At 43.9% G+C, this 14,379-nt stretch overlaps 1 protein-coding gene across 4 annotated transcripts in view; it reads left to right on the forward strand.

The window, feature by feature from the left end:
• The first annotated feature begins 1,105 nt into the window (after positions 1 to 1,105).
• NFE2L2 (NFE2 like bZIP transcription factor 2) overlaps positions 1,106 to 14,379 on the forward strand; it is a 31,254-nt gene continuing 17,980 nt past the window's right edge. For 2 of the 4 annotated variants that reach the window (XR_010306470.1, XM_064162136.1), the window contains exons 1-2: positions 1,106 to 1,192; positions 2,211 to 3,227. Coding sequence is in view for 1 of the 4 variants with exons in the window: in XM_064162136.1 (XP_064018206.1) it covers positions 3,198 to 3,227 (30 nt within the window). In the remaining 3 variants the exon portion in view is untranslated. The other 2 variants (XM_064162149.1, XM_064162155.1) reach the window with 2 other exon arrangements.

Consider the following 14,379-nt stretch of genomic DNA (forward strand, 5'->3'; position numbering starts at 1 on the left):
AACCTGGTGTCCTGGAGTCCTGTACCCCTAAATTCCTCTCCTGCCCGGACTTCGAGGGGAAAGGGGAAAAGCCGCCTGGTTTCCCTCCCCCCTCGCCTGCCCTGCAGCCGTGAAGGGGGGGAGGACTACCCCGTGAAGGGGGGAGGACTGCCCCGTGAGTTCCCACACTGGAGCCAGGCTGGGATTGGCCGTGCTCTTTCGCGCCTAAGGTGTGGTAACTCTGCCCTTTGTCTAGCGAAGGTTATAACTATTGGGGATCTTCCCGCCTTTGGGGTTCCCGCTTTGGAGATTGCCTGTGCCTGGACGTATGTGTCTGACTGAGCTCACACACCCCCCTGTGCCTGGACTGCAGAGAGACCTTCAAGGATTCGCTTTCCTATTGACGCCTTTGTGTGCCTAACGACCCTTAACGACCCTTAACGATTCCTGCAGCCGCTGAAAGGAAGAGGAACATAGACCGCACGAGTCAGCCTGAGTTATTTAGCTTAGCTTAATTTAGTAAGAAACTGCTATTAATTAATAGCTGAGTCCTCTTCCAATGTCTGACTTCCAATATGGTCAGATTATTGATGGTATCCGTGTAGATTAATTCTCATGCAACTGAATCTGCTTATTAAACTAAATTAATCTTTGTATATATAGTTGTGGGGGCAGGTTTTTGGGAAAAAAAACCCCCACAACTATTTTTGATAAATTCCCGACTCGGCCACGTATTAATTCCTGCTCTCTGCAACACCTGGTTGATTCTATTCTATTCTATTCTATACCTGCAACCTGATGGGGCAGGGAATTTTAACAATGATTAATCAGATTAATATGCATGTGCTCTTTATTAAATGTATAAAGTCACACTCTTGTACCTTGAAGGGCAAACGTGAAAGCAAGATCTTCACACTAGCCCTGTTTTGCATTAGCAGGTTGCACTAACACTACCAAACAGTTGTGTATAGGGTTAACACTCCAGGGGGAGTTACCCTGAACCTGACCCTAGGTGGTCTTGACCCCTCCCCAGGGGTGGGTCTGAACACCACCAGGTGATAGTTAGCCCACTCCCCCTTCCTGTCCCATAAAAGCAGGGGCACTTCCTCTTTCGTGCTCTCTCTCTGCACCACTCTGCTCCCTGCATACCAGCATTACCATCAGTTCCTGGTTTCTCTTTGTTTCTCCACGTGGCCACCACCATCACAATCGGGTTGTATTTGTATATTTTGTATTTGCTATTTTCCCTTCCCTAACCTTTTGTAACTTCCCTACCTCAGATACCTTTTTAAGTTATTGTTAAACTTTTTAACTTCCAAATTGAGTGAGATTGATTTATTTGGGTGTGCTTACCTCTCTCTCTCTCCATCTAATCCCTTTCTTTTGGGAAAGAAGGGGAAGAGGGAAGGGCACTTTATAAAATTGTTATTGGTTCTATCAAATTTATCTGAGTCTCTGGAAATTTAAATCTGAACTGAGACAAGCTGTGAATACCCAAACAGTTCTCTGCTGACCAGAGCAGCACTCTGGCTATAAGCCACAGAAGCTAAATAAGGACCTGCAAAGGGAGAGTTGGGTGCTCTGTTATGGCTAAAAAGTGTCCTAATTCCACACTTTTTGGTTAAATTAGGTCATTGAAAGTAGTCTCCAAAACAGACTCAGGGAGTGACAAAAGGTTCATTTGAGTAGTTTGTATTGTTGTACAGTCAGACAGCCTACAGACACAATAGCAGCAATCCTAACTTTTCTTAAGCTGCAATTCACAGTGCATTGAATTAACTATTTGACTGCTACTTATATTTCCAAGTGGAATTGGCCTTGCTCTTTGATTAACAGCGTTTACCAAATAATGACAAGTGATTTAAGACCTGTCACTCTAGTAATCTGGTAACTGACACAGGGGCAGAGATAAAAGCATTCCCTCCCTACTTCTAGGTGTGCTGTGGCACATGCTTTGTTGCACCCAAGATTGCGATGACTATATTGCATGAATGCTGGAGAAGTCAAGAGACTTCCAAAACATTACCAATGTGAGAAACGAACCCACTCTAAAATTTAAGTGTAACAGGCTTGTTGTAAAATAAAGGCAAACAGTGCTGGGGGCATAGCAAATAACAAAATTGCTAGGGGCACACACTACCAGGTAATAATGCTTATATAGGATAAGGACTAGATAACGTTGTATTACCTTGGTACATATTAATGAATATTCTTTTACATGTTTTTTTCAGCACTACCCTTAGTCCTTTCGACCAAAACAACAGCTGCTCTTCTTTACATGGTGAACTTGCCCTCGTGTTTTCTTTGAACATCAGTCAGAGTGACCTCATGGATCCTCCCGACGCTGACTGCAGCAGCGTTATCTTCGGTCCTGGACACCCCGGCAACTCCTAACATTACCAACGACCTTGTTATTTTACTGATTAAGTCCTAGGAATATTTTATTGTGCGAAAGGCAAATCTCCATAGGTCACAGGAGGACCAGTTACTAGGTGGGAGGCCTCGTCAAAAAGTGTAAATTCCAAACAATATGTGTATTAAACCCCAAATCCCCTTATCTGTGTTTCGTCTGGTTTGCAAGTTTGACTACTTGTCCGGCAGAAGGCAGTCGGTGCAGGTGGGGATCAGCCACGCTGATTAGTCTCGCCCTGCCCTTCCCTTCCTTGCATCAGCACCCACAGCACGATTGACCAGCTGGGTTTTGCCGTCACTTCCATCTCTCCCGCACCACCGCTGAGCTCTCCGTTTGACTACGAAGATGAGGAGCGCTCTGGAAGTGCGAAACAGTTGGACACGCTGTGACGGGCAGCCGTGCTAAAGCGCAAGGACGAACATACTGCGCCGTCCCTATGCCTGGGGGGTTGCCCAAGGAACACGATGCCCTCCCAGCACGACCGGAACAAGATGCCGCTGGCCGTTACTAGGAGCAGGACAGGATCTCACCGCGCAGGGAAGCAGGCGCCGGAGAGCTGATCCCAGGCAGCGGGGCCACAGAGGCACCGAGAATGCATGAGGTCCTCGGTACGTCCTCCGCCGCAGCCAGGGATGGAGCCGCCTCCACGCACTCTCACAGACACTGAGTGGCTGAGCAGCGGCGGCGGGGCGGAGCACGGGGGCGGCCGTTGGCCCGGGCCGGGCCGCTTCCGTCCCCAAACAGCCCCAGAGCAGGCAAGCAGGCAGTGCCGTACCGGTCACCCCGTGGACCCCGGCCCCGCGCGATGGAGATCGAGTTACCCCCCGCCGTCCGGGTGAGCACACAGCCCAAGGGGCAAGGGCAGAGGCGGGGGCGCGGCACGCCCGAGCTGCCCCCGGCGGGCCCGGCCCGGCCCGGCCGGTGTGCGGGTGCGGGTGGGGCGGGCGGTCACGAGGTCGGCGGAGCACATGTCAGCGCTCCGCCCCCGAGAAGGCGCTGAGTCACGGTGGGAGCGGGGCGGGGCCGGGCCGGGGAGTCCCTGCGGCCCCCCTCGGTCCCCGTTACCGGCGCGGGCTGGCCGGCCGGGCTGGGTCTCTTCCCGCCCTCGCCGGGGGCAGTAAGGTCAGTCAGGGCCTTCGGGACCTGCCTCTGTGGCAGCTGCCCGCTGCGGGCAGCGTAGGGCCGGGGCGAGAGGTCAGAGGAGCCGGGGAGGGTGCGGGGTCTGGAACCGGTCCCTGAGGGAGCGTCTGGGGAGGTGCTCATTGCCAGAGGGGCTGTCCACCCGAGCACAGCCTCGCGTTGCTGCCCGCGGCGTGCCCCTGCGTCTCCCGGTTCTTGCTCGGGTGAGTTACCGGAGATTTCCTTCTGCTATAGCGCGGCTGCCCGTCGCAGTTGCCCCGCCGGGGCCCTGTCCCCGCTGGCGTGCGAGCGACCCGGCAAAGAGCTGTTGCACAATCATGCACTTCCCTGGGGCGGCTTCGGGTTTGGCTCAGCTTGTCACACGCAGCTTCAGGAGTCTAACCCGGGGTGGCTCTGGCCGCGGTCTGGGACGCTGGCGGGGGGCCGTGATCAGAGTGGTCACCTCTCCCTCCGCCTGCTGGCATCACCTCTCGCGGGGTTTGAGTCAGGGCTGCTGGGGTCTTGACTCGGAGCCTTAGGAGTGTTTGTGTGTGGTTGTGTTTTGTTTTCGTGCGCTGCGAAGCCTCTTCTGAAAGCCTGCGGAAAGTTCAGCACTTCTGCACTGGGAACGAGTTGCACGGGAGCGGGGTGGAAAGCTGGAAAAGGCGACAGCTCTGTCTGAAACTTACATAATCGTTCTGTATTTTATTGGACTTTTAGATGGGATACATACCCTTCTCCACCAAGTGTTAAGCTTAGAGATGCAGTACTTAAAGCTTAATCTGGAGGTGCTTATATTACTTTAAAACTTCAAATTGAAGACCCAAGTTTTTGGTGCTCTTTCCCTGTATGTCAGTTACAGTATATGCAGTGCAGTAGAGTTTCTTTTAACGTTATCTGCCCATCCCTTAGGATATGTAAATGTGCCCTTGCAGGTAATGTCTCTTTTGTGGTGTTGGATATACCTTTTTTCCTTCACTGAATGTAGCTTTTCTGAATGTTGCTTTTCTGCCTTAGGCCACTCGTAACTCTGCTTGGCCTGTTTGGTGTTATGGCTGCGACCTCCTCCTTGTTTTCTTGGAAAATACTGCAAGAAAAGTCAGGCTCTTGGCCCATGCTATGTAAACAATGTGGGAATTTCTTTTTGCTTATAAGATCTAGCTACATATTTCCCCCTCCCCCCATTTCTGAGATAGTCTTGACAGGCTGATTTCTATGTACTTGCCCAAACCATGGTAACTGCCAGCAAACTTAGCTTTTGTTACTACGTAACCTGCTTTGTCAGACCCTCTCTACCAAGCCCCTCTTGCACTTTTCCCTGAGCTCAGCAGCTGCCTGTTTCTTCTCGTGAAGATGTAGCCTGAAAAGGCACTGCATTTAAAAAAGAATAATAACGTATTACCATCTTTGACATACAGTTCAAAATGCTTTTATAAAAGGGCAAATTCAGATACTTTTTCCTGCAAAATGCTCATTCAAAACGAGAGATGGAGAATACAGTCTCCATTTAGCCCCTCAGATTTTGCAAGCCACTGAAGGGGAAGTGTGTGCACTTGTGCAAATAGAGTATAAACTTTTAGCCTTGTATTTACCTTGTAGCAGTTGTCATAGCAGTAAAGATAAATGGGAATGGCTGGGATTGATGTATCTCCTTAAGCAGGATGTAAATTGCCACTTCCTGTTACATGCTTTCAGCAGTAGAATAAACATGGAATAGTCTTCAAAAAGGTATTTCTTATCTGTACCTCTCTGCCTGGGAATAGGCACCTCTCTGCATGTGGAGGTGAAATGAGATGCTGCTTGTTACACACTTAACACAGACATCAGAACACCTTATGAAAAAAATAATTCAATGGAGCAAGTGTCAAGGTGTTTCAAACCACACTTGCAAAAGCATGATAATGTCGTAGCAGCTATTAAATCTGAGGATACCAAAATGGTTACCTGTAAAATAGCTCAACACACTCATCCATTACTAAATTTTAAGCCTTACAACAAGAAGTGAGCAGAAATAATTCACTTGGAAACAGAAAGAATGAAGCTGTGTGTTGCACTGAGGGTGAGGTAAGGTCGTCTTTACTAACTGGCAATAGGTAAGCAATTGAGTGGCTGTGCAAATGTATGTTACAGTTTTTCTGTAACAAGCAATTTCATGTACTTTTGGGTTTTTTTTTGGGGGGGGAGGGGCATGCTGCATTACATTATCTAGTGAATATGTTTATTTTTAACATTCTAATGGCCTGTCATTTCCACATGAGGTAGATTCTGTACTCCTCAAGCCTGACAACAATCCTTTGGGTTTTGCTTTGCTTTTTTTGGGTTTGTTTTGCTTCTTTATAATGAAGTTTAATAACCTTGTTGAATAGGAATTTTTCATCAAGAGAACTGTAGAAATACATAATTATATAGATAAGTTTCAGTAGGAAATATATTTTAAGTGTAATGCTATCTACTAAAATTATGGTCAAATTTAGAGTAATAGTTCATAGAATCAACCAGATTGGAAGGGACCTCCAAGATCATCCAGTCCAACCTAGCACCCAGCCCTATCCAATCAACTAGATCATGACACTAAGTGCCTCAGCCAGGCTTTTTTTGAACACCTCCAGGGACAACAACTCCACCACCTCCCTGGGCAGCCCATTCCAATGCCAATCACTCTCTCTGGCAAGAACTTCCTCCCAGACATCCAGCCTAGACCTCCTCTGGCACAACATGAGACTGTGTCCCCTTTTTCTGTTGCTGATTGCCTGGCAGAAGAGACCAACCCCCACCTGGCTACAGCCTCCCTGCAGGTAGTTGTAGACAGCAATGAGGTCACCCCTGAGCCTCTTCTTCTCCAGGCTAAACACCCCCAGGTCCCTCAGGCTCTCCTCACAGGGCTGTGTTCCAGGCACCTCACCAGGTTCATTTCCCTTCTCTGGACACATTCCAGTATCTCTACATCTCTCTTTAATTGAGGAGCCCAGAACTGGTCACAGTACTCAAGGTATGGCCTGACCAGTGCTGAGTAGAGGGGAAGAATAACCTCCCTTGTCCTACTGGCCACAGTGTTCCTGATCCAGGCTAGAGTATTACAAGCTCCGTTGTACGTTTATTTTGACCCTCTCAGTTCTTGCATGTTCACCTTGGTATTGAGCTGCACTGGCAGAGCTTTCATTCAAAACTTATAAAAGGGCATCTTTCAGTTAAGGCAGTGGTAGGTGTAATGCAATGCGGGATACTTGGATGACATGAACGTAGACTAATAGGAGCTGACTGTATCAATCCCTTCAGGAGAACAGTTTGACTGAAGTTTGTGGTTAGCAGTCAAAGTTGGAGAACAGCTTGGCTTTCAAAGTTTGTTGGGTAATGTTTGAAATAGATCAAACTGGAGTAAAAAAGAACATTCAGTGTGAAAGCAGAGGGCAGTTGGGTGATCTCATGTGCTTTAAAGAATTTGAGACATCTTTACAGCACTGTGTGAGTGCTTAGGAAGATCCATGTATCCTTCACAGTAACGTGGACAAGAATAAATTTTGGCCTTCTGTCCCTTTTTTCTTTCTTAATGAAAATTTTGAGACAATGCAATATTTGTCCTGAAGAAGAATGCTGCAGGTTATGTAAGATCCTGAAGGATAAGGATTTCATTTAAAATGTGTCATATTCCTGTATCTGTTGTTACATCTGGATACCCTTCTGATTTGTTTTGTTTTCTTTTCCTCAAGGTCTATACCTTAAATTTGCAAAGCAGAAAAATACCTGTTCGATAAGCGTTGCTGTTGTGTGATCCTGACTGAAATGGATGTAACAATAGTATATGGAATATACTTATTTCATTAAATCTCAGATACCTTTGTGGAATATGCTGGGCTTTGAGAGATGATATTGAAGAACATTAGAAGTGGAAGAAGCAAAGTGACCTAATTCTTCATTTACATTTTCAATACAATCAAATCATATTATTCTTTAACACTGGAACAGATTGTCCAGAGAAGTGTTCTGCAGAAACCCCATGTCTGGAAGCCTTCAAGGTCAGGTTGGATGGGGCTCTGAGTGACCTGATTTAAAGACATCACAGTGAGGTGGAGGTTGAACTAGATGACCTTAAAAGTCCCTTCCAGCCTAAAGCATTCTATTTTTTTTCTCTGTAGCCATGAAATTGTTATATTTGGTCCTTCACACCACAAGCTGGTGTGTCATTGAAAAATTTTGAATGCATTAGACTTTTCAGTGGGACTGAAGAGTCAAGTGCAAGCCCAGGGAGAGATGAGTTTAGGAGAGGAGGACAAAGTATACAAAGTTCAGATGATGACGGCAAATGATGCCAAATGTGTCTGTAGCACTCTGTGTGTGCTTCATTGGGAAGAAGGAATTTGATTGCTATGTTTAGAATTCCACTTCTTTTCCTTTTTTGCTCTTCAAAATTATAAAGATAAGCTTTGAAAGAATAAACCATTCACTGAAATTAGGCCAGTTTGTCAGAGTTTGATCTCTTTTGATGATTCTGTTGGCCGAGGCTAGTACAGTACAAGTCCAGGCAGTAACCTGTAGGCATGAATTAAATATTAATCCCCTGCTGCTGTGCTTGAGTTGCAGCCAGCAAAAAGTCCTCCAAAGTTACTGGGTTAATCACCTAGTTAAAGTTTATTTTGGCCTCCCTCTCATTCCAACCCTAAGTGACCTATTATTTGAATATCACACATTCTTGGAGAACTTGAAATGGCTTGAAATCTTTTCAGTTTTCTGTACTACATCAATGTTGTGGCACAGAATATAGCTTTAGGTGGAGGAAAAAGTACTACAATATATTGTCCAGGTCAGTTATTTTTTTGGTAATAATCTAGTTTTGGAAACACTTTATCTGCTACCTGAGCAAGTCTTTTTATGCAGACTGATGAAAAGTCAGGTAGGAGGATTTGGAAATCATGGCTTCTTGTTATCCAAAGATGACTGATAACACAGAGAACTTAAATCCTGCTCAAGATTGCTCAACAGTAATATTTTTATGGCATATTTGTTTTACTGAGGTAAACAATTAAACCAGCCAGTCAGAAATTAAGCCAGCAATGCTATCTGTGTTTTATTACCCAGCTTTAAATCATGGAAGGCTTATCTGAAACAGATATGGGTAAATGTGTTTCAAGTAAAGATAGGCTTTGTGTACTTTTATCTTTTCTACCCAGTAACTGCTTTCTGTACAGGAGAAGCTAAGCTAGCAACAGTCACACATTAATTGGGAGTAGCAATAAGTAGTATAGCACTTAAGCTCTTCTAAAGTATAAGAACATTACCACTGCTTTCTGCAGCACAATGCTAAAGCAAGCACAAGGACAGCTCTGTCTCAGAATTTCTTTCAATAATTTTTAGATAAATTTAAAAATAAGGAGATAAAAAGAATGCATTCACCAACAGAGTATCTTATTTTAATATTAATTCAGTTTTACCTTGACTTGCATAGTCCAAAGGTGCCAGTTTCAAATAGAAACAAAGTCTCTCAGAACCAGACATTTAAATACTAACTTGGATCAATAAGCAGTTCTGTAATAACATCCAGAATAAAAATGTTTAATTGTTTTGACTTCTTTACAGAAGAGGCTTGTCTTCATCTTATAAAGCGTCTTGTTTTCTGTCTTTAGCAATGTTGAATTCATGGTCAAATACTTGCTTAGTTTTTATTAGCTGACACCCTGATTTATTTTTATTTAAAAAGAAATGTTATGTGTTGATCCGTGGACTTTGCTGGCTCTTAGTTTCTACTTTGATACTTAATTGAACTAATTTAAGGCTTTCAATATTGTGGTTTGGGTGTTACCCACCCACACACAATTGAGAAAATCACCCAGACTAGACTCAGCTGAGCTAGAAATTAGAATGAAGCTTTACAGGTAAAGCTTAGCACAATATACAAGTAGATGTTTACAGTATCTACAGCAATATACAAGTTAAAACATAGTACATAGCCCTCCCAGAAACCAGAGTCCCCAGGAGCGGCTCCCAACCACCTTTCCACCTCTCTACCTTATCCCAGACTTTGCCTTATGTTCAAGGTGAGTTTGGAGAATTGGCCAGGGGGGGTTAGGAAGCAGAGGGATTAGTCACACAGACAGCAGGTTAGAGGGAGAAGTGCAGGCAGCCAAAGCCAGAGAGCAACTGTTATCTGTATTTATGTTGTTTTTATGCATCTCAGCAAGCCTATGAGTGAAATAGACATCACCATAGTTTCCTTTTCACAGCCTGTAATCTAATTCCTCTCACTAAAATACCACAGCTAGGCTCAAACTAGCATAAATATGTTGGTCATGGAGATGTTGAAAAGCTTAAAGGAGTTAATAAGAATGTTAATAACTCAGTTAAGTTAGCATTGTTTTACCAGCAGAGTGTAACTGCTACTTAGTGGTATATTAATAATCTCTAGCACAAATAATAATTGCCAAGGCTGTGATAGACTGAGTATGACTTAGAAATGATACTTACATGAGTGTGGTTTAGATACTAGAGATCTAATTCAAAATTTTCACTATCTGAGTTTAGATTCCTGATTTTGACCTGATGAGCTGCAGTTTTTATAGTGGAATAAGGTTTATTAGTGGAATATGGTTTATTTTTAGCTAAATTATTTACAAGGTGCTTTAAACTACTATCAAAATTTCCTTTCTTTACAATTAAACTAAACCATTTCAAAAAATACATCTTTGATGCTGGTGCTATTGCAGTACTGAGGGAGTTGAGACTGCACAACTTTGTGCTTGTCTTACATTCTTAACACTTTTAGCCCAACTTTTTCAGTAGTATGAGCAACATAATTAAAAAAAGAGAAGAGAAAGTTCCTTTAAAGTTTGACGTTGAAGCAATAAGTTATGTAAGACCAGTCTGAAACCATTCTCTTTCAAACCTTTTAAGGAAGTATCTTCTGTATGACTATGAAACATAAAGATATCAACTTTACCCTCCTTGTCCCCACCTCCGCCTTGCAGTTTCAAAGTTCTATTGCTGTTTGCTGTATTAGTTTTACATGTATCAAAGAAAAAAGAAATCCATTCCTGAAGACTGATTGCAAAACAAAGTTGGCATGCTTGAGAAACTGACTCAGAAGGAGCTAGTTTGATAGAGGCTGCCTTTGAGACAAGGTTTGGTTTATGATTAAGGGTGTGCCCGTTTGCTGTGTTTTACATTAATGCACGCTAAATGTTGAAGCAGTGCCTTCTACAGCTGAGTTGTATGCCAAGCTGCTGTGATTTTTGGTTTGCTTCCTTCAAAGATAATCACCCCTGTTTAGCCATAAAGAGCTATGATAGAAGGATCCCAAGGGGTTTTGTTTGAACCCTTGTTGAAACCTTGTAAAATTACCTCCTTTTTTACTTTTATAATTTGAGTGGAGCAATTCCTCTGCTGCTTGGCCTGTTGGAAGATCCCCATTCCCTAGGCAGCACACTGTTGGTGGAGGTCTGCCACTCTGAATGCTGCTTACTCCCATGTAGGGTGGCTAGTCTGTCAGCTCCACAGCTGACATTTGTGTTTTTGACAGTTCCTCTTTCTGTCTTCAGGAACTGTTTGGTTAGTTATGTGCTGTTAGGTAAGAAGGCTGAGTTTGGCTTACAACAGGGTATTTCCAGTTGAATTTTGTGTGGGTATGTGACTAGACGACATGTTCTGCCATCAGTTGAGCTTAAAAAAATGGGTAAAAGAGGGTGGCAGAGGTGAGTAGGTGGCTCTGAAGGTTGATATGGCTAAGCTCACATGGCTAACAGTTCTTCAGAAGCATCATGGTTGGAAAGAACATGAAGACTCGAGTGTCAGAGGTCATTTGAGATGTCAGTGGGAGTATTCTACTCCAGCTCATTACCTTAACAATCATCTTCACCCTGCTGCAGAAGCAGTGACTGATAGGTATGCACCAACTCAGGTAATAAAGTCACTAAGTGTCCTTGGAACAAGTGTACTGTAGACCCTGGGGCAGTCTGCTGTGAACTGTTTGACATGAGGTGCACAGGCATATTATCTGGGTTATTAACACTGAACTATATTCACACTTTTTTTTTCTTCTAGACTGTAGAGAGGTCTTGAGTGGATAGATCTGTGTTAGCAGAGGGATTTCTGGAATATTATCCCACTCATATCTGTGCAATCTATCAACAAAACTGAGCAATCTTTTGAAAGAAATAGGATTTAAGAGACCCAAGGATGACAATGGAAGTACTTCAGTAATAAAATTGGTACTATTAAAATAGCATAGTGCTTTAAAAAAGTCATAACTTGCATTTGAAACTAAGTCATGGCTTCTGACGTTACTTCTGACTTAATCCTGTGGCTATGGAAATGGGCATCACGTTCAGTTGCCTCATGTCTGTATGTGCTGTAACATGAGAATTAGTGTGCTTTCTAATTTGGTTGTAGTATTTGGAATCATAGAACATTGCCATGTCAGTTCTTCCAGTAGTATAAATTGTTATGACTCAGTGGAATATTACAGTTTTGTGGAGTGTTTCCCAGCTTGATTTATGCTCCTTTATCATCTGCCAGTTCAGGAATCTAGTCTGCACCTACCACTCTCTGGAATCCTTGCTTAACTGATAACCAGTGCAAACATCTCTAGGCATCTTTTCTCTCTCAAAGTTTCTTTTTGCTAGCAAAATGAAAGAATGGAAGCCACTTAAGTAATGAAACTGTTAATGGAGGGCTTGAAATTATTTTATAAAACTCTGTTACTAAGGTCAGAGTCGCAGAACTACTTTAAATTCAGAATGAAGCTTGGGATGAGAGTTTCTGATAAACTGTGTGTGTACGTGGCAGAGATGATGAATAAGGTCTTACAAAATGCAAGTAGTAATGACAGCAGTTCATATCTGACTCTGGAGTAGTCATTTATCCTAACAGGTGCCCTATGAATTAACTGTGCTATAGAGAGATTTTAGACTCTTTAGAACCTCCCCTCCAAGAGAAGACTGGATGAGGCACTTAGAGCCATGGTCTAGTTGACTGGATAGGGCTGGGTGCTAGGTTGGACTGGATGCTCTTGGAGGTCTCTTCCAACCTGATTGATTCTATGATTACTGAGGCATAAGGGGAAAAAAAGTGTTTTGGTTAAAACCAGAAAACTATTGAAGATCCAAACCTGGTATCTTCTTTGCATTCCATACTTTCTTATTTTACAAGTGATGATCTTAATCATTTTTGTTCAACAAATTGATAGTAATTACATCTGGAAAAGTAATAAAATCTTCTGAAATATCTTCTAGAAAAATCATCTGGAAGTGCTGATTTTAGAAACAGTCTGCTAATTATAGCATACTGTAATACTCCTGCAATCTGGATGGCCTCTTCCTTCCCTGATATTTATAGTTTAGCTATACTAACATTGCTGGAGTGTGTTTGCTGCCTACGGATGGAAGAGATTTAGTGATCCTGCATCAGGAATGGTGTGGTCAGCAGGAGCAGGGAGGTCATTCTGCCCCTGTACTCTGCACTGGTTAGACCACACCTTGAGTACTGTGTTCAGTTCTGGCCCCCCCAGTTTAGAAGGGACGTTGAGATGCTTGAGTGTGCCCAGAGAAGGGCGACGAGGCTGGTGAGAGGCCTTGAGCACAGCCCTACGAGGAGAGGCTGAGGGAGCTGGGATTGGTTAGCCTGGAGAAGAGGAGGCTCAGGGGTGACCTCATTGCTGTCTACAACTACCTGAGGGGTGGTTGTGGCCAGGAGGAGGTTGCTCTCTTCTCTCAGGTGGCCAGCACCAGAACAAGAGGACACAGCCTCAGGCTGCGCCAGGGGAGATTTAGGCTGGAGGTGAGGAGAAAGTTCTTCCCTGAGAGAGTCATTGGACACTGGAATGGGCTGCCCGGGGAGGTGGTGGAGTCGCCGTCCCTGGAGCTGTTCAAGGCAGGATTGGACGTGGCACTTGGTGCCATGGTCTGGCCTTGAGCTCTGTGGTAAAGGGTTGGACTTGATGATCTGTGAGGTCTCTTCCAACCCTGATGATACTGTGATCTGTTTGCTTGTGGCAAACAGTCTCTGTTTTGCCACCATAGGTATTGGTAGAGTGTGTGAGGGGGCACATACTAGGAATTTGTCTCAACCTTAATTTCTTAGGTACATCTACCCATTTAATTAGAAAGCCAGAAGAGGCATCCCAGTGATAATAGCTGTACAGGCTGTGAGCCTCCAGTGTGCTCCAGGGGGACGGACATGGAAGCCCCAAGGGAAGTGGTGGTTAGTGTAAGCTCTTGATTTGAACAAAAGGACACGATTACTGCTTTGGGGAGTTTCTTGTTCTTCTGAAGATATTGAGAGTTTCTGCTTTTATATATTTCGGAAAGAGTGGTATAAAACTGTTTACCTCCTCTGGTTCACGCCTTGAAAGATCAGTTAGATCCTTTTGCTTTCAGACTTTATAGATTTAAATACTACATAGGACTTTAAAAACTAAGAGCAGAATTGCACCTCACAGAAACAAAGCATTCAGTTCCTCAGTGGGCTTGCCTTTTTTAAGCAAAAGCTGCCTTTGTACACAAAATCAATGAATTGTCATGTTGACATCTGACGTACTGCCCTGGCCCTCCTTGCACTTTCTGTTTTAGTTGTTCAACTCTTCAGGACCTTAAAGTGGAAGAGTTTCTTTAAACCTTTGTGGTGGGGCTGGTGACTTCTAGAGGATTGCTTTTTGCTCAGAAATACATGAATTTTACAAGTGCTTAAGAAAATGAATAAAATCTATATTTTCCTCATTCTGTGTAATGAACAACTCTGATCGTGTGTTTTGGAGCGGCTGAAGGAAGTTCTGTAAAGCTACACAAACTCCTATCATTAAATAACAATTTCTGTGGTGTTTCATAGAAATTTAGGGAGAACATTTTTGGTCTTCACAATTGAAGTGAAGTGATATTTACTGCAAG

This window comes from Pogoniulus pusillus, chromosome 2, assembly GCF_015220805.1.
Source record: "Pogoniulus pusillus isolate bPogPus1 chromosome 2, bPogPus1.pri, whole genome shotgun sequence".
Lineage (NCBI taxonomy): Eukaryota > Metazoa > Chordata > Aves > Piciformes > Lybiidae > Pogoniulus > Pogoniulus pusillus.